The sequence below is a fragment of the Triturus cristatus genome, chromosome 10 (assembly GCF_964204655.1).
Source record: "Triturus cristatus chromosome 10, aTriCri1.1, whole genome shotgun sequence".
Lineage (NCBI taxonomy): Eukaryota > Metazoa > Chordata > Amphibia > Caudata > Salamandridae > Triturus > Triturus cristatus.
The window spans coordinates 1,156,575,417-1,156,600,773 of NC_140593.1; the positions used below are offsets into that span (position 1 = coordinate 1,156,575,417).

Below are 25,357 nucleotides of genomic sequence, written 5' to 3' on the forward strand. Positions count from 1 at the left end.
GTTAAAAAGCAGAGGGTGCTGAAGCACTGAGGGGCATGTTTATCAAAAAGTCGCACAGCGAAGCAAGCCACCATGCTGCTCTGCGTGACAGGCTAAGGGCCGAATGCGCCGTATTTCACATAATGTGGTGTATTCCTGTCTTTTCCGAGCACTTACGCCCAATGTGCTGCCTAGGACCAGCGCAGGTACCCTTGCTCCATGGTGCAAGGGTGCCTGTATTGTAAGCAGGATTGTGTTTGTGCAGGAAGGGACACTTTCCTGCACAAAAGCAATCTTCTGAGGCATTTTCCACTTTCTATGTGTGCTGCGTAATGCAGAAATCTATGTGTGCTGCCAAATGCATAACAAATAGAACGAGGAAAAAAAAGTAGAAATAAAGATATTTGTCCTCATTACGCCTTCCATGGGGGTGCATAGTAATGTGACACATTCCCAGGTCTACCAGTAATGGTAAATTCCGGGAATGCCCACGCACCACCCATGGTAGCCCCCCCTGGGGCAGAATAATGCAACACAGGGGTTTGCGCTGCTTTTAATTACTACAGATTTATCAAGCCACTAAGGGCCATGCACGGTGGCCTTGCATGTTCTTGATAAGTCTAACTTAGTAGTTGCATTGCTTTTGCGACACTTTGCGTGGCGCAAGGGCTACACAACTACTTTGTAAACATGCCCCTGAATATGGAAGATGTACACATAGATCCTGCCTGCGGACCTGGGTGCATAGGTGCTGAGCTATAGCCTGGAGCAATGAATGTGAGATGAAGCTGCTATGCCTGCAGCCCTTACCGACATGCACTGTAGTCCCTGGTCTCCAAGCATGATGGCGTGGTATCAAACAGCAGAGAGCTCTGCAGCTTGCATGCAGGAGTTGTCATTGCATCTTTCAGCACTGAAAAGACTCCTTTCCTAGAGCACAGACCAGCGGACTGCTGGCTCGTGGTGCTGGATGTCACTAACTCCTCTATAGAACAGGTGCAGCGGTGCATGCTGGTGTGGTATCAAACAGCAGAGAGCTCTGCAGCATGCATGCAGGGGGTGCCATTGCATCATTCAGCACTGAGAGGACTCCTTTCCTAGAGCACAGACCAGCGGACTGCTGGCTCGTGGTGCCTGATGCCACATCACTCCTCTGTGCAACGGTGCAGCTGTGCATGCTGGTGTTTTATTAAACAGTAGAGAGCTCTGCAGCATGCATGCAGGAGGGGTCATTGTATACTTCAGCACTGAGAAGACTCCTTTCCTGGAACACAGACCTGCAGACTGCTGGCTCGTGGTGTCTGATGCCACATCACTCCTCTGTGCAACAGATGCAGCGGTACATGCCGGTGTGGTACTAAACTGCAAAGAGCTCTGCAGCATGCATGCAGGAGATGTCATTGCATCTTTCTGCACTGAGAAGACTCCTTTCCTAGAGCACAGACCAGCGGACTGCTGGCTCGTGGTGCCTGGATGTCACTAACTCCTCTATAGAACAGGTGCAGCGGTGCATGCTGGTGTGGTACTAAACTGCAGAGAGCTCTGCAGCATGCATGCAGGAGGTGTCAGTGCATCTTTCAGCACTGAGAGGACTCCTTTCCTAGAGCACAAAGCTGTGGACTGCTGGCTCGTGGTGCCCGGATATCACATCACTCCTCTGTGCAACAGATGCAGTGGTCGTGCTGGTGTCCTATTAAGCAGAGAGCAGTGCAGCATGCATGCAGGGGGTGTCATTGCATCTTTCAGCATCACAAAGACTCCTTTTCTGGAGCACAGGGCGACATACTGCCGGCTCGTGGTGCTGGATGTCACATCACTCCTCCGTGCACCAGAAGCAGCGGTGCATGCCAGTGTGGTATTAAACAGCAGAGAGCCTGCAGCTTGCATGCAGGGGGTGTCATTGCATCCTTTAGCACTGAGAAGACTCCTCTCCTGGAGCACAGACCTGCAGACTGCTGGCTCATGGTGCCCGGATATCACATCACTCCTCCGTGCACCAGAAGCAGCGGTGCATGCCAGTGTGGTATTAAACAGCAGAGAGCACTGCAGCGTGCATGCAGGAGGTGGCATTGCATCCTTCAGCACCGCGAAGACTCCTTTCCTGGAGCACAGAGCTGTGGACTGCCGGCTCGTGGTGCAGAATATCACATCACTGCGCTGTGCAACAGATGCAGCGGGGCATGCTGGTGTGGTATTAAACAGCCGAGAGCCCTGGAGCATGCATACAGAAGGTGTCATTGCATCTTTCAGCATCACAAAGACTCAAATCCTCGAGCACAGACCTTCAGGCTGCCCACTCCTGGTGCTGGATGTCACTGACTTCTCTATACAACAGTTGCGGCGGTGCATGCTGGTGTGGTATTAAACAGCAGAGAGCCTGCAGCTTGCATGCAGGGGGTGTCATTGCATCCTTCAGCACTGAGAAGACTCCTTTCCTGGAGCACAGACCTGCAGACTGCTGGCTCATTGTGCCCGGATATCACATCACTCCTCTGTGCAACAGATGCAGCAGTGCATGCTGGTGTGGTATTAAGAAGCAGAGAGCACTGCAGCATGCATGCAGGAGGTGTCATTTCATCTTTCAGCACTGTAAAGACTCCTTCCCTGGAGCACAGACCTGCAGACTGCTGGCTTGTGGTGCAGGATATCACATCATTCCGAGCAACAGATGCAGCGGTGCATGCTGGTGTCCTATTAAGCAGAGAGCAGTGCAACATGCATGCAGGGGATGTCATTGCACCTTTCAGCATCACAAACACTCCTTTTCTGGAGCACAGGGCTACAGACTGCCGGCTTGTGGTGCCGGATGTCACATCACTTCTCCATGCATCACGTGCAGCGGTGCATGTTGGTGTGGTATTGAGAAGCAGATAACCCTACAGCATGCATGCAGGAGGTGTCATGGCATCTTTCAGCATCGCCAACACTCCTTTCCTGGAGCACAATCCTGTAGACTGCTGGCTTGTGGTGCCTGATGCCACATCACTCCTCTGTGCAACAGATGCAGCGGTGCATGCCGGTGTGGTACTAAACTGCAGAGAGCTCTGCAGCATGCATGCAGGAGGTGTCATTGCATCTTTCAGCACTGAGAAGACTCCTTTCCTGGAGCACAGTCCTGCAGACTGCTGGCTCGTGGTGCCTGGATATCACATCACTCCTCTGTGCAACATATGCAGTGGTCATGCTGGTGTCCTATTAAGCAGAGAGCAGTGCAGCATGCATGCAGGGGGTGTCATTGCATCTTTCAGCATCACAAACACTCCTTTTCAGGAGCACAGGGCTACAGACTGCCGGCTTGTGGTGCCGGATGTCACATCACTTCTCCGTGCATCATGTGCAGCGGTGCATGTTGGTGTGGTATTGAGAAGCAGATAACCCTACAGCATGCATGCAGGAGGTGTCATGGCATCTTTCAGCATCGCCAACACTCCTTTCCTGGAGCACAGTCCTGCAGACTGCTGGCTCGTGGTGCCTGATGCCACATCACTCCTCTGTGCAACGGATGCAGCGGTACATGCCGGTGTGGTACTAAACTGCAGAGAGCTCTGCAGCATGCATGCAGGAGGTGTCATTGCATCTTTCAGCACTGAGAGGACTCCTTTCCTAGAGCACAGACCAGCGGACTGCTGGCTCCTGGTGCTGGATGTCACTAACTTCTCTATAGAACAGGTGCAGCGGTGCATGCCGGTGTGGTATTAAGCAGCAGAGAGCTCTGCAGCATGCATGCAGGAGGTGTCATTGCATCTTTCAGCACTGAGAGGACTCCTTTCCTGGAGCACAGACCAGCGGACTGCTGGCTCGTGGTGCCTGATGCCACATCAATCCTCTGTGCAACGGTGCAGCTGTGCATGCTGGTGTTTTATTAAACAGTAGAGAGCTCTGCAGCATGCATGCAGGAGGGGTCATTGTATACTGCAGCACTGAGAAGACTCCTTTCCTGGAGCACAGACCTGCAGACTGCTGGCTCGTGGTGCCTGATGCCACATCACTCCTCTGTGCAACGGATGCAGCGGTACATGCCGGTGTGGTACTAAACTGCAGAGAGCTCTGCAGCATGCATGCAGGAGGGGTCATTGCATCTTTCAGCACTGAGAAGACTCCTTTCCTAGAGCACAGACCAGCGGACTGCTGGCTCGTGGTGCCTGGATATCACATCACTCCTCTGTGCAACATATGCAGTGGTCATGCTGGTGTCCTATTAAGCAGAGAGCAGTGCAGCATGCATGCAGGGGGTGTCATTGCATCTTTCAGCATCACAAACACTCCTTTTCAGGAGCACAGGGCTACAGACTGCCGGCTTGTGGTGCCGGATGTCACATCACTTCTCCGTGCATCATGTGCAGCGGTGCATGTTGGTGTGGTATTGAGAAGCAGATAACCCTACAGCATGCATGCAGGAGGTGTCATGGCATCTTTCAGCATCGCCAACACTCCTTTCCTGGAGCACAGTCCTGCAGACTGCTGGCTCGTGGTGCCTGATGCCACATCACTCCTCTGTGCAACGGATGCAGCGGTACATGCCGGTGTGGTACTAAACTGCAGAGAGCTCTGCAGCATGCATGCAGGAGGTGTCATTGCATCTTTCAGCACTGAGAGGACTCCTTTCCTAGAGCACAGACCAGCGGACTGCTGGCTCCTGGTGCTGGATGTCACTAACTTCTCTATAGAACAGGTGCAGCGGTGCATGCCGGTGTGGTATTAAGCAGCAGAGAGCTCTGCAGCATGCATGCAGGAGGTGTCATTGCATCTTTCAGCACTGAGAGGACTCCTTTCCTGGAGCACAGACCAGCGGACTGCTGGCTCGTGGTGCCTGATGCCACATCAATCCTCTGTGCAACGGTGCAGCTGTGCATGCTGGTGTTTTATTAAACAGTAGAGAGCTCTGCAGCATGCATGCAGGAGGGGTCATTGTATACTGCAGCACTGAGAAGACTCCTTTCCTGGAGCACAGACCTGCAGACTGCTGGCTCGTGGTGCCTGATGCCACATCACTCCTCTGTGCAACGGATGCAGCGGTACATGCCGGTGTGGTACTAAACTGCAGAGAGCTCTGCAGCATGCATGCAGGAGGGGTCATTGCATCTTTCAGCACTGAGAAGACTCCTTTCCTAGAGCACAGACCAGCGGACTGCTGGCTCGTGGTGCCTGGATGTCACTAACTTCTCTATAGAACAGGTGCAGCGGTGCATGCCGGTGTGGTATTAAGCAGCAGAGAGCTCTGCAGCATGCATGCAGGAGGTGTCATTGCATCTTTCAGCACTGAGAGGACTCCTTTCCTAGAGCACGGACCTGCAGACTGCTGGCTCGTGGTGCCTGATGCCACATCAATCCTCTGTGCAACGGTGCAGCTGTGCATGCTGGTGTTTTATTAAACAGTAGAGAGCTCTGCAGCTTGCATGCAGGAGGGGTCATTGTATACTGCAGCACTGAGAAGACTCCTTTCCTGGAGCACAGACCTGCAGACTGCTGGCTCGTGGTGCCTGATGCCACATCACTCCTCTGTGCAACGGATGCAGCGGTACATGCCGGTGTGGTACTAAACTGCAGAGAGCTCTGCAGCATGCATGCAGGAGGTGTCATTGCATCTTTCAGCACTGAGAAGACTCCTTTCCTAGAGCACAGACCAGCGGACTGCTGGCTCGTGGTGCCTGGATGTCACTAACTTCTCTATAGAACAGGTGCAGCGGTACATGCCGGTGTGGTACTAAACAGTAGAGAGCTCTGCAGCATGCATGCAGGAGGGGTCATTGTATACTGCAGCACTGGAAAGACTCCTTTCCTGGAGCACAGACCAGCGGACTGCTGGCTCGTGGTGCCTGATGCCACATCACTCCTCTGTGCAACAGATGCAGCGGTGCATATTGGTGTGGTCTGAGAAGCAGCTAACCCTACAGCATGCATGCAGGAGGTGCCATTGCATCTTTCAGCATCCCCAAGACTCCTTTCCTGGAGCACAGACCTGCAGACTGACGGGTCGTGGTGCCGGATGTCACATCACTCCTCTGTGCAACAGATGCAGCGGTCCGTGCCGGTGTGGTACTAAGCAGCAGAGATCCCTGCAGCATGCATGCAGGAGGTGTCATTGCATCTTTCAGTACTGGAAAGACTCTTTTCCTGGAGCACAGTCCTGCAGACTGCCGGTTCCTATTGCCGGATGTCACTCCCTCCTCTGTGCAACAGATACAGCGAGTGGTGCGGCCCTGTACAAGAGGGTCACTTTACCTCTCAGCACCTTGGAGAGCACCGGCTTGGAGGCAAGGCGCTCTGAGCTGGGGCGCTCCAGCTGTCGTGCTGAAGTGCAGCACACATGGGTGAAGCAGGGGCCGCAGCGCGTGCTGTTTACTGATACATTCAGGCGACTACTGCACACTGTGGTGAGGGGTCCATGGAGGGTCCCCTCTACCGAAGGCACGCTCGCCCAGGGCCCATGCTGGACCCCTGGGGATGATGGAGCCTCATCTTATGCCCAGAGCCCACCTTTCCCTGCCCTGTCTCTCTCTCTCTCTCTCTCTCTCTTTCCCCCTCTCCCTCTCTGTTTCTCTTCCTCACTCTCTCTCTTTCTGTCTCTCGCTCTTTCTCTGTCCCCCACTCCCTCTGTCTCTCTCCGTCCCTCTCTCTCTCTTCCTCTCTCTCTATCTCTCTTTCCTGCTCTCCCCCTCTCTCTCTTACTTTCTTTTTCTCTCTCTATCTCTCTCTTTTGTGCTCTCTCTTTCTGATCCTCTTTCTCTCTTTCTCTTTATCTTTTTCGTGCTCTCTCCCTCTCTGTTTCTCTCTCCCCCTTTCTTTTTCTCTCTCTCTCTTTCCTTCTATCTCTCTTTCTGTTTCTTTCTCTCTTCCTCCATCTCCTCTATCTCTCTCTCTCTGTTATCTCTCTCTCTCCCTCTCTCTGTTTCTCTCTCTATCTCTCTTTCTCTCTCTCCCTCCCTCTCTCTATCACTCTCCCCTCTCTCTCTTCCTCTATATATATCTATCTCTTTCGTGTTCTCTCTCTCTCTTTCTCTCCCTCTTTCTCCCCCACCTCTCTCTCTCTCTCTCTCTATCCATCTCCTCCGTGCTCTCTCCCGCTCTATCTAGTTCTCTCTCTCTCTTTCCCTCTCTCTATCTTTCTTTCTCTCTTTCTCTCTCTGTCTCTCCCTCTGTCTCTCTCTGTCTCTCCCTCTGTCTTTCTTTCTCTCTCCTGCTTTCTCTCTTTCTCTCTCTCTCCCTCGCTCTTCCTGCTTTCCGCTGTAGCCCTTCAGGGGTGCTGTTTGCTCAGTCGTGGTTGCAGCCCCTGGCGTGACATTCTTGCCTGTACTTACAGCGCTCTCTAAGCACAGGCGCTGCCGCGCGCTCCATGCAGGCCCACACCTCAGACTCACGCACTCCGTAGGTGCCATACAGCTGTGCCCGACGGGTGGAGGGCACGGGCTCAGCGGCACCGAAGGGTGGTGCACACTGAGGGGCAGGGCTCTGCGCCCCTCCCTCGTTCGCCTCACAACTCTCTACCCCAGCCTATGCCTCACCACCAGTGGGCACTCGCTGATCGTTCGAGGGCGTCTGCCGGGCTGCACCCGAGGGTGCGGGTACTCAAGGGCAGGGCTGTGCGCCCCTCCCAGTGTATGCCTCTGCACTGACAGTAGGTATTCGTAGATTGTCGGAGTGATTATTAGGGACGATGGTGCCTGCCAGCTGCACACCCATGGTGCGGGCACTCGAGGGAATTAGCCCCCCCCCCCCATAAACACACACACACCTCTCCCAGTATCTGCATCACTACTCGTAGTAGGCACCGTAGATTATCCGAGGCCCCTCTCTCCCTTGGGTGACCATTCGGGCACGGATGGTGCCTGCTCAGATGCAGCCGAGGGTGCGAGTACTGGAGGAAAGGGTTCTGCTCCCCCCCTCCCCTCTGCGAGTGATTATTCGTGGGAACGCTGGATTGGTGACTGCACTGGTGCAAACAGAAGGTCTGGGCATCGAAGGGTGATGACGCTGCGCCCCCTCCCCCAGTCCCCTCCCAGCCCTGCCCGTCTCTGCCTCAAGGATGGGCAGTCATGGAATGCGCGAGCGCCCCCTCCCTCCCACGGCAGAGTAGTTGGGGAAGAGTGTCGCCTGCGCCCCTGCGCTCGCGGTGTAATGTGGATACCAGCGGATTGAAGCCCCCTCCCCAGTTTCACAGCTCCTTCTCACTAGGGGATAGGCATGGATGGGTGAGAGGCACCTCGCCTCTCTCGTTCGGTTGAATAAAGTGTGTGAAGGGGTTCACAACTGCAAGAAGTACAGGCGAGCTTTCTGAAGGAGGGGCCCCTGCCTCGCCCTCTCTGCTCGTGCCGCCTCGCCCCTGGCCCGTCTCTTCCTCTCTGGGGGGCATGTGGAGATTGTGTGAGGGGCTTTTCTGGTGAGCATCCCTCCCAGTGGGCTTTACCAAAATGTTGGTGTTATTGCTGCCGCTGGGTACAAGGTGTGCTTCCCGCCCCTTCCTGGGGCCAGGTTCCTTAAACCTGCAGATATAATTTCTTTGGTAGATTAATAGGGTTAGGTGTCCGTAGAGATGCGCAGGGGGGGTGGGGGGACGTGTCAGTTGGCGGAGCAGGGTTCTCATGTCATCTCTGAGGCTACGGTCTGCCTAACACCGCATGCTTCCTCTGCGCGGGAAAAGAAAGCAGAAACAATTAGAAATTACAGTCGCATCTTCTCTGATGAAAAGTCTCGTGTATCTGCTCTCACGCCTGCTCAGACGCGTCTAGCGTGCTCACTAGCCAGAGCTCGGCAGCCCTATGTGCTAGCGCTATGCAGCATCCTTTAGCACCATGGACAGCTCCTCCCTGCATCCCCATCACTTGGGTACCGGGCTGTACCATCACACTGCACCAGACGGGGGTGCGCTTCTCTACCACCGCTGCCTCCTCTGCCTGCGAGTGGTGCGCTCCCCAACTTGGCTGCCAAAGGGAAAAGAGGGCGGGGTGGAGAGATCCAACGAGAAGGCGAGGGGAGGGAGGGCTGGTCCATGTGTTAGAGGGGGGTGCCCTCCCTCTCTGTCAGAGGCACTCAGTCCCTGGCTTGGTGTGTGTGTGGGAGGCAGTGGAGGAGAACAGCACCGCGGCAGCACAGAGGGGACCCTAGCTGGAGGCAGCCCGCCTTGGAGGGGAGGACATTGGAAAGAGGGGACTCCTACCCCACCCTCAGGATTGCACCCAGCAGAGGAGAGGCTGCGGCGGCAGGAGGGGAAGAGGTAGACGGGGAGATACGGTTGTCGCGTTCTCCCTTATGAGAAGCTGTGCAGTCGTCCGGGTCTACCAGCCTCTTCATGAGAACCGCACCAGCACCGGCGGTATTTAGCGCGATAACTACACCGGGCGGTAACCGCCGGGCAACATTCAGTAACTGCACCAGGGGTCACCAGCCCGCCCGGCAGGCGGTGGCTCAGGCCAGCGGTCGTTCACTGCCCCCGGCAGTCCAGATTCCTACCACTACTACCCCCTACCAGACCCTACAGAGGGATTTTTTCACCCATTATATCTACTTCAGCGTTTCTACTGGGTCTTTTGGGGAATGTTGTTCCACCTCCCATTAGTGACTGGTTGTGGTGATTTGTTTTACTTATAGCAGCTCCTGGAGGTCATTAACTGCTGTAACTGGCCTTGTTTTCACGTTTTCCCTCTGCTTGTGGTCTCTGGCGATGAAGCAGCGCTGCTGGCTTCACTTATTGACACCGAAGAGACTCGCATATTCCGAGCAGTGATTTGTCATCCGTGGCAGAAATTGGCTTCCATTATCTGTCCTCGGCAGTAGATTACCGCCACTGGAGACCATCACCGCCACTGGAGGCCATTACCGCCACTGGAGGCCATTAACGCCAAACAGCACTAACCACCCTAGAGGCCTGCAGCTGACTGTGACACTGAGCAGGGGCGCCCCATTTCTCACAGGCACACAACCCCTTTTCTTACAGGCCTTGGGCCCCAGCATCCCTTACTTCTTCAAGACCCTTCCCCCACTGCACGATGAATTACCTTCGCCGCAGGCTATCGGACAGTAACTTTATGGCCAACTTGCCCAATGGGTACATGACGGACTTACAGAGGCCTGACCCACCACCACCACCCCCTCCGGGCCCTGGACTACTCTCATCACCCTCCTCCGGGCCCCTGCCAGCGACATCCCCTGAACCTGCCCCGCGCCCGGTTCCTGCTTCAGGGGGTGGTTTCTTCTCTTCCTTGTCCAACGCCGTGAAGCAGACCACGGCTGCCCTGAGTGAGCAGGTGACTTCAGCCGGCAACATCGCGACAGGGACCAGCCGCAACAGCAAAATCCTACTGATCATAGACGAGCCGCACACAGAATGGTGAGTACTGAGGTCTGCTCTACTCTGTGTCTGTCTAGCAGTCTCGCATCTCCAGACAGTCATGCATCCTTGTCACCTAGGAACGTGGCGGGAAGCATATACTAATCTATGAGGATAGAAAATGTACATCCACCATCTCCTACCTACCCACAGATACCAAACACTACTCATCACCCTGAGACTAGGGTAGACGCATCAACCCACCCATCTATTCTAGGGCTAAGAGCAGCTACCAAATGTATATCCATCTCCTCTAGGGCTAGTGTTCAACTAGCAGTCTACTACCTAGTCTACTCTTCCTTTCCTTACCTCTACTAGCCAACCAACCAATCTTTTATTTATCTCCAGTAGGTCTATGGCAGAACCACTAGAGGTACCACCCTAGGCATGAGGACACCAACCAGCCATGGTTGCCAATTCACCAAAATGTCAAGGGTAGCGGAAGTGACATCACATTCCCTTTGACCTTAATGATATCACAGGAAGTGACATCATGTGACCCTTGACCCTGATTTTTTTCAAGGAAGTCATATCACATGACCTTAACCATGGTGACGTCACAATAATTGATATAGCCGAAGTTTCATAATAACTGCATAATTAATATAACAACACAACACAGACAAACATCTATTTTAGTTACCACCACAGCAGCTTTGAGCTTTAACATTTCTGGGAAGTAGTATTGTAGTGAACAAGTGAAGCAAAAAAGCCAGGCCTCTACTAAGGGGTTCCACCACCCTAAGAACATTTTGAAAAGAATGTGGTCATATAGTGAATTTTAACCCACAATTTTCACATACATTTGCTAAAAGTTCATAGGCTCAGAAATGACCCTCATTACCTGTTCAAATCCTTTCATACTAAGCCAAGCCATGTATGCCATCTACATACCAAAGGTGACGCTTACTGTCAAAAAGTACCACGGTCAGTCAGGCTCAGCATTTTGCCATGGTTGCCCCTCCTCCCATGTGTCAGGTTGTCCTCCTTTGTACCAATAAATAACTTCAATGTGCTAGCACTGGCATTTTTTCACAGATGCCTCATATGCCAATAATTACCCCTTTTATGCCATTACCAGTATTTTACCATGGGTGCCCATATTGCTAAGAATTACCTCCAGCGTGCTGCCCATATTTTGTCACAGGTGTCTGTCAGGCTAAGAGTTGCCTCGATTATGCCATCACCAATATTTTACCATACATTTAAAAGCATTTTTTACTTAACAAAGCTGCCATCAAAAATCCATTCCATACAACTGTGCTCTATTTTTTAATGATCCCAATAGTGAAAAATAGAATGTTGTTCACTATTAGTATAACAAGAAATGGAAGAAAAAATGAGTCGAGAGACACCCCTGTGACCCTGGCACTGATTTTGCCATCTCTGAGGCTAGGGGTCGCGAAGGCAGTGCCATTGGTCACAAAGACCAAAGGTAGGGCAGTTGCGTCACGTAACATCCACAAAATTATGTCCATGCAACCAGCCATTTCCCCACCTTCCATAGAACTTGAGAACACAAATGAATCCATTTCCCCCCAGGAAGAAAGTTTTGTACTAACCTGAACCCCTCTCTTCTAATCTCATTTTCTTTTCTGAACCCCTGTACCAGCTACTCAGCTCCTCTTCCACAGCCCATCTTCTACACCCTGCTCCCTAAAGCTGCGTTGGTAGAATGCGGCACGCTATAACACTTTACGATACAGTCTATGCGTCTTCCCCTGAACGTAAAAATCCCCACTGTCTGCCAGTGAAACTAAAAGCAACCACTGAGCGCATTATCATCAGCCACAGAGCCATGATGTCACCTGCTCAAAATAGCTCCAAAATACATTTTTAAACATGCATACACCTCCAGGACCTAAATGATAAACCAATCATGCCCTCACAAAACCATAAATAAATAAATTCTTGAGATCTGTTATCTCTAGAGGGGAAGGTTGTTTGCCGCATGCAGGAAGCTAAAGCTTTCTAACACTCTGTCTCTCCCTCCATGCTCACCAGATTTGGAAGAGCCAATGAATACCACAGGTTCAGATGAAACCCCAAACCATGGCTTTCCTCCTAAGCACAGTCCGCCCTTTCCGGGATGTTCAAGCTTTCAATGTAGGGTGTCCTCTTCCAAAGTGCATGGAAGGCAGTTCCGATGTCTTTTAAGCTGGACCAGTGACCAAGCTGGATAATGAACAAATATCCATCTCACAAGTTTTGAGGATAGCCAACCATTCATCCATTCCTCTGATGGCTTTTTGTACATCCCTTAATTTATTAACCTCCTAACATTTCAGCAGCAACCAATCCTGACCTTTCTTGGAACTGACCTGCAACCATAGACATTCATTCCATCAACGAGCCTTGTAATCATCTGTCATCAGGACACAGCCATCAGATTTTACCTTCTCCTATCCGTTAAGCACATGCATTTTTATTTTGTCCTTCATTTATCTTGCCTTGAACTATGTAGTTATCACTAAACCTTCCTTCAATTAATTGATAAACTACAAACATTATCTCCATCACAAGACCTTCCTACATTTCATCAATGAACTCTAAACTTCCTCTCCATAACAAGACCTTCCTCCAATTCTTCAATAATCGCCAGGTATAATCTCCATTATAAGACCTTACATTACTTCATTGATAAGCTCCAGAACTCATTTCCATCACAAGAACTTCCTTCGATTTATCGATAAACTCCAAACATCATCTGCATCTCAAGACCTTCTTTCGATTTAGCGATAAACTCCAAACATCATCTGCATCACAAGACCTTCCTTCGATTTATCGATAAACTCCAAACATCATCTGCATCACAAGACCTTCCTTCGATTTATCGATAAACTCCAAACATCATCTGCATCACAAGACCTTCCTTCGATTTATCGATAAACTCCAAACATCATCTGCATCACAAGACCTTCCTTCGATTCTTCGGTAATCCACAGACATCATCCGGATCACAATATCTTCCTTGAATTAATTGATAAGCTCCAGACATAATCTCCATCACAAGGTCAAGCTTCTATTCATTGATGAACTCCAAATGTCATCACCTAGATTTTGGCCACATCAATCTTTCTCATGCACCAAACATTCGCACATTCACCCGATCGACCACATACCACTCACATCTTCTTCCTGTCAACATAATTAAATACTTTATCCCTGCACTTCACCGAATGTCCAGAGAACATTGGATAAATATGTCTTTCCATGCACAACCATCTTTGACTTTGATGTAGTCATCAGACTCTGGTCCATTCATGAAGCTCAGCACCTTCGCCGAAGTCTAAGTCCATATGTCATCATTTCCCTATGTCTGTGTAAAAGTGTGGTACGAAGCACTATATGAAAACATGATATTCTTGTTGTTATTTAACGCTCATTTCAAGTATTTTTACCTTTTGGCCACCCTAGACAGAAGAAGTGATAGGTTCTTTCTCCACTCCTGGCTATTTCCCCATGATTGCTGTCTCCCTTAAGACCAATATTGCAACCTTGGAGGATGTCTAGTGTGCCTTTGTCCCACAAGTGCCCATGTTAATACAATCTATGTTGATTTTTTGAAGCATGCATCCATAGTTCATGCATTTATCCTAAGCATCTACCATTTAGCGGTGTGTTCATTCACTCCTCGATGACAGCTACAGAAATGACCCAACATGGCTTCAACCTTACCAAACATAACCATTTTCTCCAAAGGTCCAATGAACAATAATCACTTTGAACCTTGACCACCTCTTCAATGCTTGCAGACCACAATTATTTAACGGATGTCTTAGTGACAGATTTACCCATCTACAAATCTTTCATTTATTCACACAGTCATTCAGGTCAGCCACCTTGTCTTGTACATCAGATATAGATATTGCTCGATTAAGGTCTCGGGCAATGCTGGAGACTAAGGGGCTTTTTTATGAGAGCTGTGCCTCACGTTTCCCCACACATAAAGTGGTACATGCGTGACACAGGGCTCCCATCTCGATTTGTGATGCCATGCAATGCCACCTTGCGTGGCTTTGAGGGGCCCCCTAAATTATGAGTGAGGCGGCGCAGCGCAAACTGCTGCATTGCCTTACTCTGCGCCCCGGAGGTTTTCCATGGGCGTTGCAGTGGGGTTTCCCACGCCGTAACCATGGAATTTGATGCTGCCCCAGTTTCAAAGTGATGTAAACCTGGGGAGGCACTAAATCCGTACGCCTCCCCAGGTGAGTCGTAACGAGGAGAAATATGTTTATTTCTCCTAAATGTTTCCTCTTTTCATGTGTGCTGAAGTCTGCAGCATACGTAGAAAGAAGAAAACGCCTCTCAGTATTGTGTTTGTGCAGGAAGGTGCCACCTTCCTGGACAAGAACAATCCTGCATGCAATGTAGGCACCCTTGCACGATGGAGCAAGGGTGCCTACGTTGGCACTGGGCTGCCAAAATGGTGCCAGTGGAGGGAGAAAGGACAGGAAAACACTGTATTGCTTAAATGTGGTGCATTCCTGCCATTACACTTTGGCGTAGGGCAGCACAGTAAGGTGTCTTGCTGCACTGCCCTACGCCAAAATGCCATAAATGAGGCCCGAAGTGGGGCGTGCTAGTGTTTGTTCGACTGAGCCAATGGCTCAGTGGTCTTTACTACCCTGACTCTGTACATCTGAATATGAGTACATCCAGGGTACATCATTTAATCTTTCCTTCCACCCAGTCACCCATTCATACATTTGCTCCAGCCACGTTTCACTCAATAAAGTTACGGAAAATCTTCTTCCCAATCATCTCTTTACTTATCCCTTATTCATTCACGAAGTCATCATTCTCAAAGTTTAATGTACAATGCAGAAGAGTTTTTATAGCTAAAATGAACAAAAACCCCATCTTCCCTCTGCCACCTTTTACAAAGTATTGTGCTCTTCCTATCCATTCCACCCATCAGTGGTCCTTCCTTTTATCATTCATTTCCAAATGTGTAGTGGGCGACAATCTTTCATCCATCTGTTGACCCATCTGCTGGTCCTTCTATGCTCCCACCTCAGCCACCTCTCTATCTAAACATGGGCTCCTCCCATCCATTCATTCAGCCATTACACAGTCGTCCATTCACCTACGAAAAATAACTTATTAAAATGCATGTGCACGTTCTTTCACCACCTAACTCATTCCTTCATTAACCAGACAATCTTGGCCAACCCCGTGCATCTTGAGAAACCCCATATACTGTATATTCAGGGTCTAAAATACTTACAATCATCTTCGTACCCACCATCCACCTGCCCACCTGCTGCTCTCCTTGAAGCTTCAGACCTCTTATTCAATTATGGATAAAGGGTTGATTTATCATACTTTCTAGTAAGGTAAGGCATCAAGACACCTTGCATGAACGAGAGAGGGCTAGAATGCACCATATTTAACATTATATGCTGCATTCCTGTCCTTACCTTCAGCTGGTGCACAATGTACTGCCGAGCGTCAATGCAGGCACCCTTGTGCCGTGGTGCATTGTGGGGAGGATTGCTTTTGTGCTGGAAGGCGTACCTTACTAAACAAAAACAATCCTGAGAGGCATTTCCCTCTTTCTAAGTGTGCTGCAGAATAGGGACATTTCTCCTTGTTTCCCCTCCCCTGGGAAGGCGATGCATTTTGATGAATTCCCAGGCTTACCAGTGCTGGCAAATCTGGGAATGAGGCAAAATCCATGGGTGGAACACACATGGTCCACCCATGGACGCCTTCCCAGAGCAGAGTGACGCAAGGCAGCTCCTTGCGCTGCATTGCGCTACTCCAGATTTACCAAGCAATGCAGGGGCCACCCAAGGTGGCTTTGTGTGGCTTTGTAAACCTGACTTAAGGATTGTGTTGCACTTGTGACACCCTGTGTGACACAAAGGCAAACCAATCCCTTGATAAATTTGGCCCAACGCTTATTTATTTAAGCAACTTGTAGAGCGCGTAAATACCCTTAGGTGTCTCGGCACTACGGACGGCTAGGCAGAGGGAAGGCCAGGAGCGGGTGGCTTATTGGTTGAGGAGCTAGGTCTTTTATTGTTTCCGGAAGGTAAGCAGGGTGGGACTGGTCTTAATGTGAAGGGGGAGTATGTTCCATAGTCTGGTAGTGGGAACAGTGAATCTTCTTTCGCCCCAAGAAGCTTTCTTGGTTTGAGGGATAATCAGCAGGTTCGATGCTGATGAGCGCAAAGGTCTGCTGGGCATGTAGGAACAGAGAGTTTTCTTCAGAAACTCAGGTCCTGTGTTGTGGATTGCCTTGTATGCAATGCATAGAGCCTTGAACCTGGTTCTACTCCTGATGGGTAGCCAGTGGAGCTGTCGCACCACCTTGAATATTGGTTTAAACTTGGGGGTGCCTGACAGAATCCTGACAGCTGCGTTTTGCACCAGTTGTAACTTATTTAGGACTCTTTCCTGAGCATTGATATGTAGATCAATACAATAGCCAACCTTTGACATAACCAATGTACTGATAAGAGTCCTGCCGGTGCTGGCTGTGAGAAAAGGTAGAAGTTTTTGTATCATCCTGATGACATGGAAGGATGAAGAGACAACTGCGTTGGCGTGGTGTATGAATGACAACTTGTCATCAAACATAACACCCAAGTTTCTGACCTTTGTGACGGGGGACAGAGGTGAGCCTAACTTAGCTGGCCACCAAGTGGGGGACCAGCTGGGGAGAGATCACCAAAGTTCATCACCTGCGTCTTCGCCGAATTTAATTTGAGGCAGTTGTTTGCCATCCATGCACTAATGGCTAGCATTCTCTCTTGAAAGTTTGCCGCAACTGTCCCTCCGTCATTATGAACTGCTAGCACCAGTTGTGTATCGTCGGTGTACGACGTTAGTCACATATTGTGGGATTTGATGACCCTCGCCAAGTCTGACACGTATATATTAAACAAGGTCGGACTCAACGATGATCCTTGCGGCACACCACATGGGAGTGCAAATGATGGGGAGTTGAAGTCACCAAGAGTCACTAGTTGAGTCCGATTAGATAGAAAGGAGGCCAAGAGGGCCTTGGCTCTATGTCTGATGCCAATGGCTGAGACATGGTCGATTAGGGTTGCTTGGTCGACCATGTCGAATGCTGCTGAAAGATCCAGCAGCACCAGGACCGCAGCACCCCCAGGATCAAATATCATCCTGATTTCATCGGATGCCTTGATGAGGGCTGTTTCAGTGCCGAGGCCTTTTCTAAAGCCGAATTGGGTGTCATCTAGTAAGTTATTTTCGTCAATAAAATGGGCCAGCTGAGTGTTCATGACCTTTTCAAAAAAAATTGCGGGGAATGGGAGACGTGCAATTGGTCTGTAGATTTTGGTATCTGTGGGGTCAAGGTTGTTCTTCTTTAGCAACGGCTTGATGACGGCCTTTTTCCAGATGGAGGGGTAAGTGCCTGTCCTAAACTTCGAGTTGCAGATGTTTGCTAGGTTGGGGCCTATGATGTCGGGAATCAGTTTCAAAGTGGTTGGGGGGCAGAGGTCATTGTGGGATTCGGAATTGACAGTGGAAATTAGGTCAATGATCTGTTCCGAAAAGACCTGCCTAAATTCTGAAAGATTAGGAGTAATTTTATCATCAATGGAGCTGACTTCAGGGGGGTTGGGAGAGTTTTTATCGTCGCTAGAAGTGTCAGTCAGATTGTCGGTCTTGGTATGGACTGAAATATTGGCGTAGATATGGCTGACCTTTTCTTGGAAAAAGCTGGCCAGAGAGTTGCAGAGAGTTTGGGTGGCGATTGTGGGGGAGTTGGTCCCTGGTCCTGATAGCTTGGTCACTACATGGAACAGCTGTTTAACAGAGTTTTGTGCTGTTTAAATTTGCTTATGGTAGTAATTACTTTTCTCTGTGATTAAGAGGAGTTTATATTTGGTCATTGCCTCCCTGTAGCAGGTTTTTTCTGCGAGGTTGTAGTCTCGACGCCAGCGTCTTTCTTGATTCCTGCACCTTTGTTTTTCCAGTCTTAGTGTCTCAGAGAACCAAGGGGCGGATGGTGTTTTTCTATTTTTAGAAGCATTTTTGAATGGGACCACGGTGTTAAATGCATTGTGGAGCCATTGTGTGTAGTTAATGGCCGCCAGTTCAGGATCGTGCAGCAGGTCTTGCTGGGTGGATAGCAAGTAAGATTTGAGGACATGAGGGGCAATGCTACCCCATGCCTTGAACTGTTTGGGGGGAAGGGAGCTGGCATGACGGGGGGTGTTCCTCTCTATCTGGATGTCGAAGAGAACAGCACAGTGGTCCGTCCAGGATAGAGGGAGGACGTCCTCTAGGGAGATTTGCTGTTTATTAGAAAACAGCCCGTCCAGTGTGTGGCCGGCAGAGAGTGTGGGGCTGGTTATTAATGGGGAGAGTTCACAAACCAATCATCCTTCCATCTACCCCACCCCAGTCATCTTTCTTTTGAGCTTCTCATCAATCACCCGCAGACATGTGTACCTGTGTATAGAGAAAACAAGTCCTCTGTCCTTCTACCTAACTACTTACCAACTAATCACCTACCTGGTGACATGTCCACCCATCAACACAAATCATCTTCACCTGTATGCTGAGACAAATGCCCCTCTGTCCCACCATCTAACCCCAATTCTTAAGACCTGTGCCCTATAGGAGTCACCTCAGCAATCTTCTTCAACGTCTAGAAAGTAGCAGATGTTATATTCACTTAGCTCTCCTTTTCTTTATCCGAATGCCCACTAAAGTGATTGGTTCTTCCACCCATCAATCCATACGTCGAAGTACAAGTCACTCATCCCAATATTCATTCCGCTAACAACTTCATGCCCCATGCTTAATTTCCAGGGCCCAACACTTGATGCAACTAAATACAGTTTTAATAAAAATTAAGCATGCGTTCTTATCCAAGTATATGTTTGCCTTTGATGAACACAATACCGAAACCAATTAAGTCTCTCTTATCAATCTATTCATCCAACCTAAACCAGCACATATAACTATTCTCCTGTTGACAGCTATCTTTACAATTTACCTACACTTCTTACAGTTCATAACAGTCCATTTTGTAGCTGCCTGATATGTGACATATCCAGGTTGTCTTTCTCCCATCTAGATACCAACATTGCACATTTAAATTCACAATTAGTCCAAAACTCAAGTAGATAGCTAATTACCCCTTCAGGTATTTGCCAAACCACTCACTCTGTCTGGGATTTAACATTTCGCCATCATCCGCTCTCATCGAGTAATGCATTCTTACCAAGAAGTTTAACCACTCGATGTTTATTAAAAAAACTGAACTTAAAAACTAGCCACTAGCAACATAAACCAAAGCAAAGGAATCAGGTATACTCACCTAATCTTCAGGTGGCTACACCAACATTGCACCACCCCACACATCTAAATCTATCACTAATTATTTAATGACTCACCCACCCAATCCAACACCCAACACTCATCTATCCAAATCACTATTCCACCACTCATTCAACCTGAAATGTAAATATTCAATCACCCACCTCAAATGTACCAGTCCAGCAAGCAAATTCATATCTAATTCATCCAACCTCACATCCAGCTATTCAGCGCCTAAGCAGTAATCTACACCCCCCACAATCTATTGGACCATTCACTCAGCCATCAAAACGCCCACCCATATAAGTAATCACTAAAGCACATATTCAGCCATCGACAACATAACAGGGAGGTTGCCCAGCAGCCCAACTCAACCTTTGACCCTTCTCATAGCACCCTCTTATTTTACCTTTCCTCTATCCAGACAGACATCCGACCCTTCGCTAAAGCTAACCGCTCACCCACCAAAGTGAGTCACATAACCTACCTACTTTCTCATTGACCATCTACTTTACATGACAGTTAACTGCACAATCATGTAGGTGCATTTCTAGCCATTTACTAGGACGGTTGTTTAGGCATTGGCTGAATAGGGAGTCAACTATGGAGCTACCCCCTGGACAGCATCACCAAGGTACTAACTGAGAAGTGGAACAGATTCATAAATTCCAAAAAGGAGTTGGTCATAAAAAACGTAGCTCCCATGGGGTGCTGTCCTGTCCAATCACACTTCGTCAGTAAAATATCAGCATCTAACCAATGACTCTGATATTTAACCACCACTTACGCACTCACCAACATTTCCACAAACATCAAGCAACCCCTCTTTCCAGAAACTCGCCTATCCATACAGCTAACTGATTAATCTTCTATCCAAGCATCTGTCAGCCACCTACACACAGACTCATCTGTTCAAGTGCCCTTATCAATGTTCAGCAACATATCCAACCATTCATTTTCCAACACCGACATTTAACCACCAACTAGACATCTGGTCAATCGTCAACTCTTTCTAGGCATCTTTGCCTTCGCCATCCGCCCAAGTAACCACTCAAACAATGACGTGCAACTTCTCACTTTCCCAACCAGGCATCCAACTAAAACCCATAACAAACATATAGTCCGTCGTGCACTCAGTTTTCACGCAAATCTCCTAACATACCCGCCATCTAACCATTCTAGCACTAAACAGATGTTCATCCACCACGGCATTCCGTCAACCAACAAATCGCTAGACATCTACTCACCCACTCATTTGAGCCTGATGCATTGGATACTTTTTGTTAACCATGACTGGTAGAAAAACAATGCATGAGTAAACCTTTTGGCCCACATCCTATTGTTCACATTCTATGTCAATGTACTATGCCCTCATCCCATATACTGAATGGCAGCTACATTCCAGTAACCTATCAACAGATACCAGCAACTCACACTCTAGCCATCTGCTATGTGAATGAATGCAGTGACAGTGCTTAAATTCACCCAAACAGCCATTTTTTCAACGAAGGAGCCACCACCCAGTCCAAGGAAGTAAGTTTAGTTTTGTGGTCAAGTTACCATTGTTGGTGACAGGACACCTCTGCTGGTGTCCCGGTTTGACCCTTGAAGAGGGAATCAATTGGCCCACATATGCCCCAATTTCTTTGAATTGAGAGCTACTGCAAGAGGAAAATCCAGGCACCCGAGTGCCACAAAACCTGGGTGTGTATGCAAAGAGCCGTCAACCCTGGACTTAGCCTTCAGACCACGTCATTGGGCATGACCTGTAGCTGTCAGACCAGGTCATCTTTTCAAAGCCAGTGCTAATGACCTGATGAGCTTACAATAGTAGCGTTGGCAAATTCCATGACCAACAGCTACTTGTAGTTATTGTATGAGTTTTTCTCTACGGTGCTGCTAAACGCCACACGGTGGCCTTGGACTGTTCATCAGCCCATGGCAGTAACCATCAATCGGGACCACCAAGCTCCATCAAAGATACCACTCGCTTTGAACCCATGCCATTGGCTATCATCTCACACCGCTACCAATCACTTCCTGTCACTGTCAATCGGCTCGTCGCACTAGCATTGGCCCGTCCCATTATCTGCCTGCTCCTGCTGAAGGTATCAGCCCATATCAGTAGCCGACAGCCTTTTCTAATGGATCCCAGCCAATGCCTGCACACAAAACCTCTCTGAGGAGAATGGATCTTCTAAGATTAGATTTGTCCACCGGTACATGAAAAACAACCGTGCATTGAGCTCACACGATCAGTTGACCCTTCACCAACTCAAATCCTAGGCGGCGTGGTTGGTCCAGTACCAATGCGCCCACATCTTCGGCTGTTCCTGAAGGTCAATGGTCATCAATGCGGATGGGCGATGAGAGGTCTGCAACACGACGCTCTTGCGAGAGGCCTCCGCAGACCTTATTAATATATAACGAGGCTGATTCCGGAAAATGAGCCAAAGTGGGTATTCCCAGGGTGCAGTTGCGGCAACCGCCCAGCGATGTACCACGCAAGAGCCCTGTTAGGCTTTGAGAGTAATAAAATGGGCTCTTTCCTTCGGCCAGTCGATACCTTCGATTGATCGCCTGCTTCTGTCATCTTTCCATCCATTCTAGGCATTACAGCATCCTCATCCCTTCATCCACTAACCATCCAGCCAATAGGCTGCTTTTCTCAATCTCTGTTGGAGCTTTAATACATATCCTGGGCATCTTTTCTGTGGTTGTGGAAGAGTCCTGCACGTACATTGATGGAATTTCGAATATTTTGTGATTTATTTCGATCATTTTGGCTCACAATTTTTAGAGGGTGGAGCTGTGACCGTCCATAGGCTGCAGGTGAAGGAATCCCTGCCAATCAGTGGGGGGTGCCTTTATTTGCAAGCAGTAGGATTGAGTCTGGCTGGTGTGTAGGGTGACCAACTGGCATTGGTGCAAATTCAGGACGGTGAGTGTAAAAATTCAGGACAAAGGGTCAAAATTCAGGACACAAATTCAGGACAGGAGGTCAAAATTCAGGACGAAACTTCAGGACAATAGGTAAGTTTTACAGACACATCAGAGGAGGTCGTGCAATAGTATATAAGTAAGCTCAGCCATATCCAAACATATTCAACCATTTGCAAACCTATCCATCATGTATCCTTCCATCTATCATTTCACTCATCCATCCTTTCACTCATCTATCCATTATCCATCCATCCACCCTTTCACCCTATCCATCTGTACACTCATCCATCCACTCTTCTACCCATCCATCCATTCACACATCCATCCAGCCATTTACCCTTTCACCTATCCAGCCATCCTTTCACTTACTCATCGATCCATCCACCCAGTCACTCATCCTTCCACCCATCCACCCTTTCAGTCATCCATCCATCCTCCCTTTCTCTCTCCATCGACCCTTTCACTTAGCCATCCTTCCTTCCATCCACCCACCCATCTACTCATCCACTCATGAATCCATCCATTGACCCTATCACTCATCCATCCTTTCTCTCATACATTTATCCTTTCACTCCTTCACTCATCTGTTCATCCTTTTGTCCATCTACCCTCCCTTTCACTCACTCATACATCCTTACATCCACCCTTTCACTCATCCGTCCATCCATTCCCCCTTGCACTTCAATTCATCAATCCATCCATCCTTTCATTCATCCATCCACCCTTTTACCCATCCAGCAACCCTTCCACCCATACATCCAGCTATTTACCTTTTCTCTCATCCATCCTTCCACTCACTCATCAATCCATCCATCCTCTCTCATTATCCATCTAGTCAATCTTTCATTCATCCATTCACCCTTTCACTAATTCATCCAGCCATCCACCCATCCCTTCACTTACTCACTCGCCCACCTTTTCACATAAATTTTGAGCTGAGCCTTTTTGAGAAGAGGCCCATCAAGAACTTCACCCTCGCTGCAGGAGCCATTCCAGGACTGGAGCAGAAGCCACCCAGGGCGGAGAGAGGATCCACCACAGGGGGGACAGGCGCCATCACAGGTGGGGGGGGCAGGAGCCACCACATGGGGGGGGGCAGGAGCCATCACTGGGGGGGGGGGAGCAGGAGCCATCACAGGAGGGGGAACAGGATCCACCAGGGTGGGCACAGGGGTGGGCATGCAGTATTCTAGTATCATCTTGGCCTCTTCCAGGTTGGGGTAGGGCCTGGACAAGGAGATGACAGGCCCTCTTTCCAAAATGTTAGTTTTGCCATCCCCACTGTGATGTACAGTACTTAAAGGAGATACTCCAAGAGAACTGATTTAACTGATTGTCCTCCATACTTTGGTAATCAGTGTGGGTGCGATTGTGCCATTTCTTTATTTTATTACATTATAACTGCATGTTTGAAGAACCGAGGTTTGCTTACAATTTAGTGACAGTAATTAAGCTCTGTGAGGAGAACCAGTGCTGCCTCGGTGTAATCAGGGCCGGTTCTACGATTTTTGACACCCTGGGCAGGAAGGAAATGTGTGAGGCCCCTCTAAATTGAAGAGACATGACGCCTTCAGGGCTGTTTGCATCTGAATCGATGCCCCTGCTCCTGAAGCTGCAGCCCCTCCCTCCCAGTCACCTTCAAACACCTCTTAACAGCTCATCAAGGGCTGAAGGTGTGAGGGTTGCCATCCCGCTGTGCCTCTCCAATGCTGCTGGGTATCTGAGCTTTGGTACCGCATTGGCGACTGTTACACCCGACCTCAACAGCATCGGAGTCAAACAGGGAGGTGGGTGGAAGCTGTGCCGTCTTTAGGGTGGTGCGACCGGTGCCCGGTTAAAATTACGGACAAATGGCGTCCGTTAAAGAATCCTTCACGGACAACGGACAGACGGCCGAAATTACGGACTGTCCGTGAAATTTACGGACGGTTGGTCACCCTACTGGTGTGTGAGTTAGAACCATGTCAGGAAGGAGTGATTTTCACCACCTAGTTACGCTGGATGCTGATTGGCTGCCGCTCCCCTCCCAGTCCAAATTGTAAGGACCCTGTATTTCCATTCAGGGGTTTTCCGTCACCGTTAATCATTGTTATTGGGCGTGACAGACCAATAAAGCCAATGAAAGCAGCTCATGACTACAACTCCCATAAGGTATTAGGCTGTGAAAGGGAAGCCCTGGACTTAAATCCTGATGACAGGGAGCTAGATGTCGACTCCGTCAGCCCTCCAGCCTCAGAGGTAAGGGACCCTCAAAAGTGAAACCGGGGGGCAAGGTGTGTGTGTGCCTGCTTCTTGTAACCCCAGGGCTCTTTGGTGATGCAGAAGGGAACAGAGATGCTTGCAGGCCTCTTCTGTAACACAGATCGCGCTGGCACACATATAGAGCTAGAGAGATCTCAACGCGTCGTTCTCATTATATTTGGGGCGTGGCCCAATTCAAAGGACGAAAAACTTAGCCTCAATGCCAGTGCAGTGTGATAGAGACAACCACAGAGTGTGAGGGGGCACACCCGGCACCACAAAGAGGTGGCATGTAGTTCGTGCACCGCCCTCCCCAGGATGCCCCTTGGAAGTGGCAAAGGGTCTAGACAGACCCCTGCATGGGGATGCAGTCACTCACTGCACGTGGATGCAGTCACTCACTGCACGTGGATGCAGTCACTCCCTGCACGTGGATGTAGTCACTCACTGCAGGTGGATGCATTCACTCACTGCACGTGGATGCAGTCACTCACTGCAGGTGGATGCATTCACTCACTGCACGTGGATGCAGTCACTCACTGCACGTGGATGCAGTCACTC

General features: G+C 49.4%; 1 protein-coding gene across 2 annotated transcripts in view; it reads left to right on the forward strand.

The window, feature by feature from the left end:
- The first annotated feature begins 8,854 nt into the window (after positions 1 to 8,854).
- SYN1 (synapsin I) overlaps positions 8,855 to 25,357 on the forward strand; it is a 561,211-nt gene continuing 544,708 nt past the window's right edge. Inside the window, exon 1 of one of the 2 annotated variants that reach the window (XM_085629525.1) lies at positions 8,855 to 10,303. In XM_085629525.1, coding sequence (XP_085485651.1) covers positions 9,963 to 10,303 — 341 coding nt within the window. In that variant the 5' untranslated portion in view covers positions 8,855 to 9,962. The remainder of the gene's footprint in view (positions 10,304 to 25,357) is intronic. The other variant, XM_085629526.1, reaches the window with a different exon arrangement.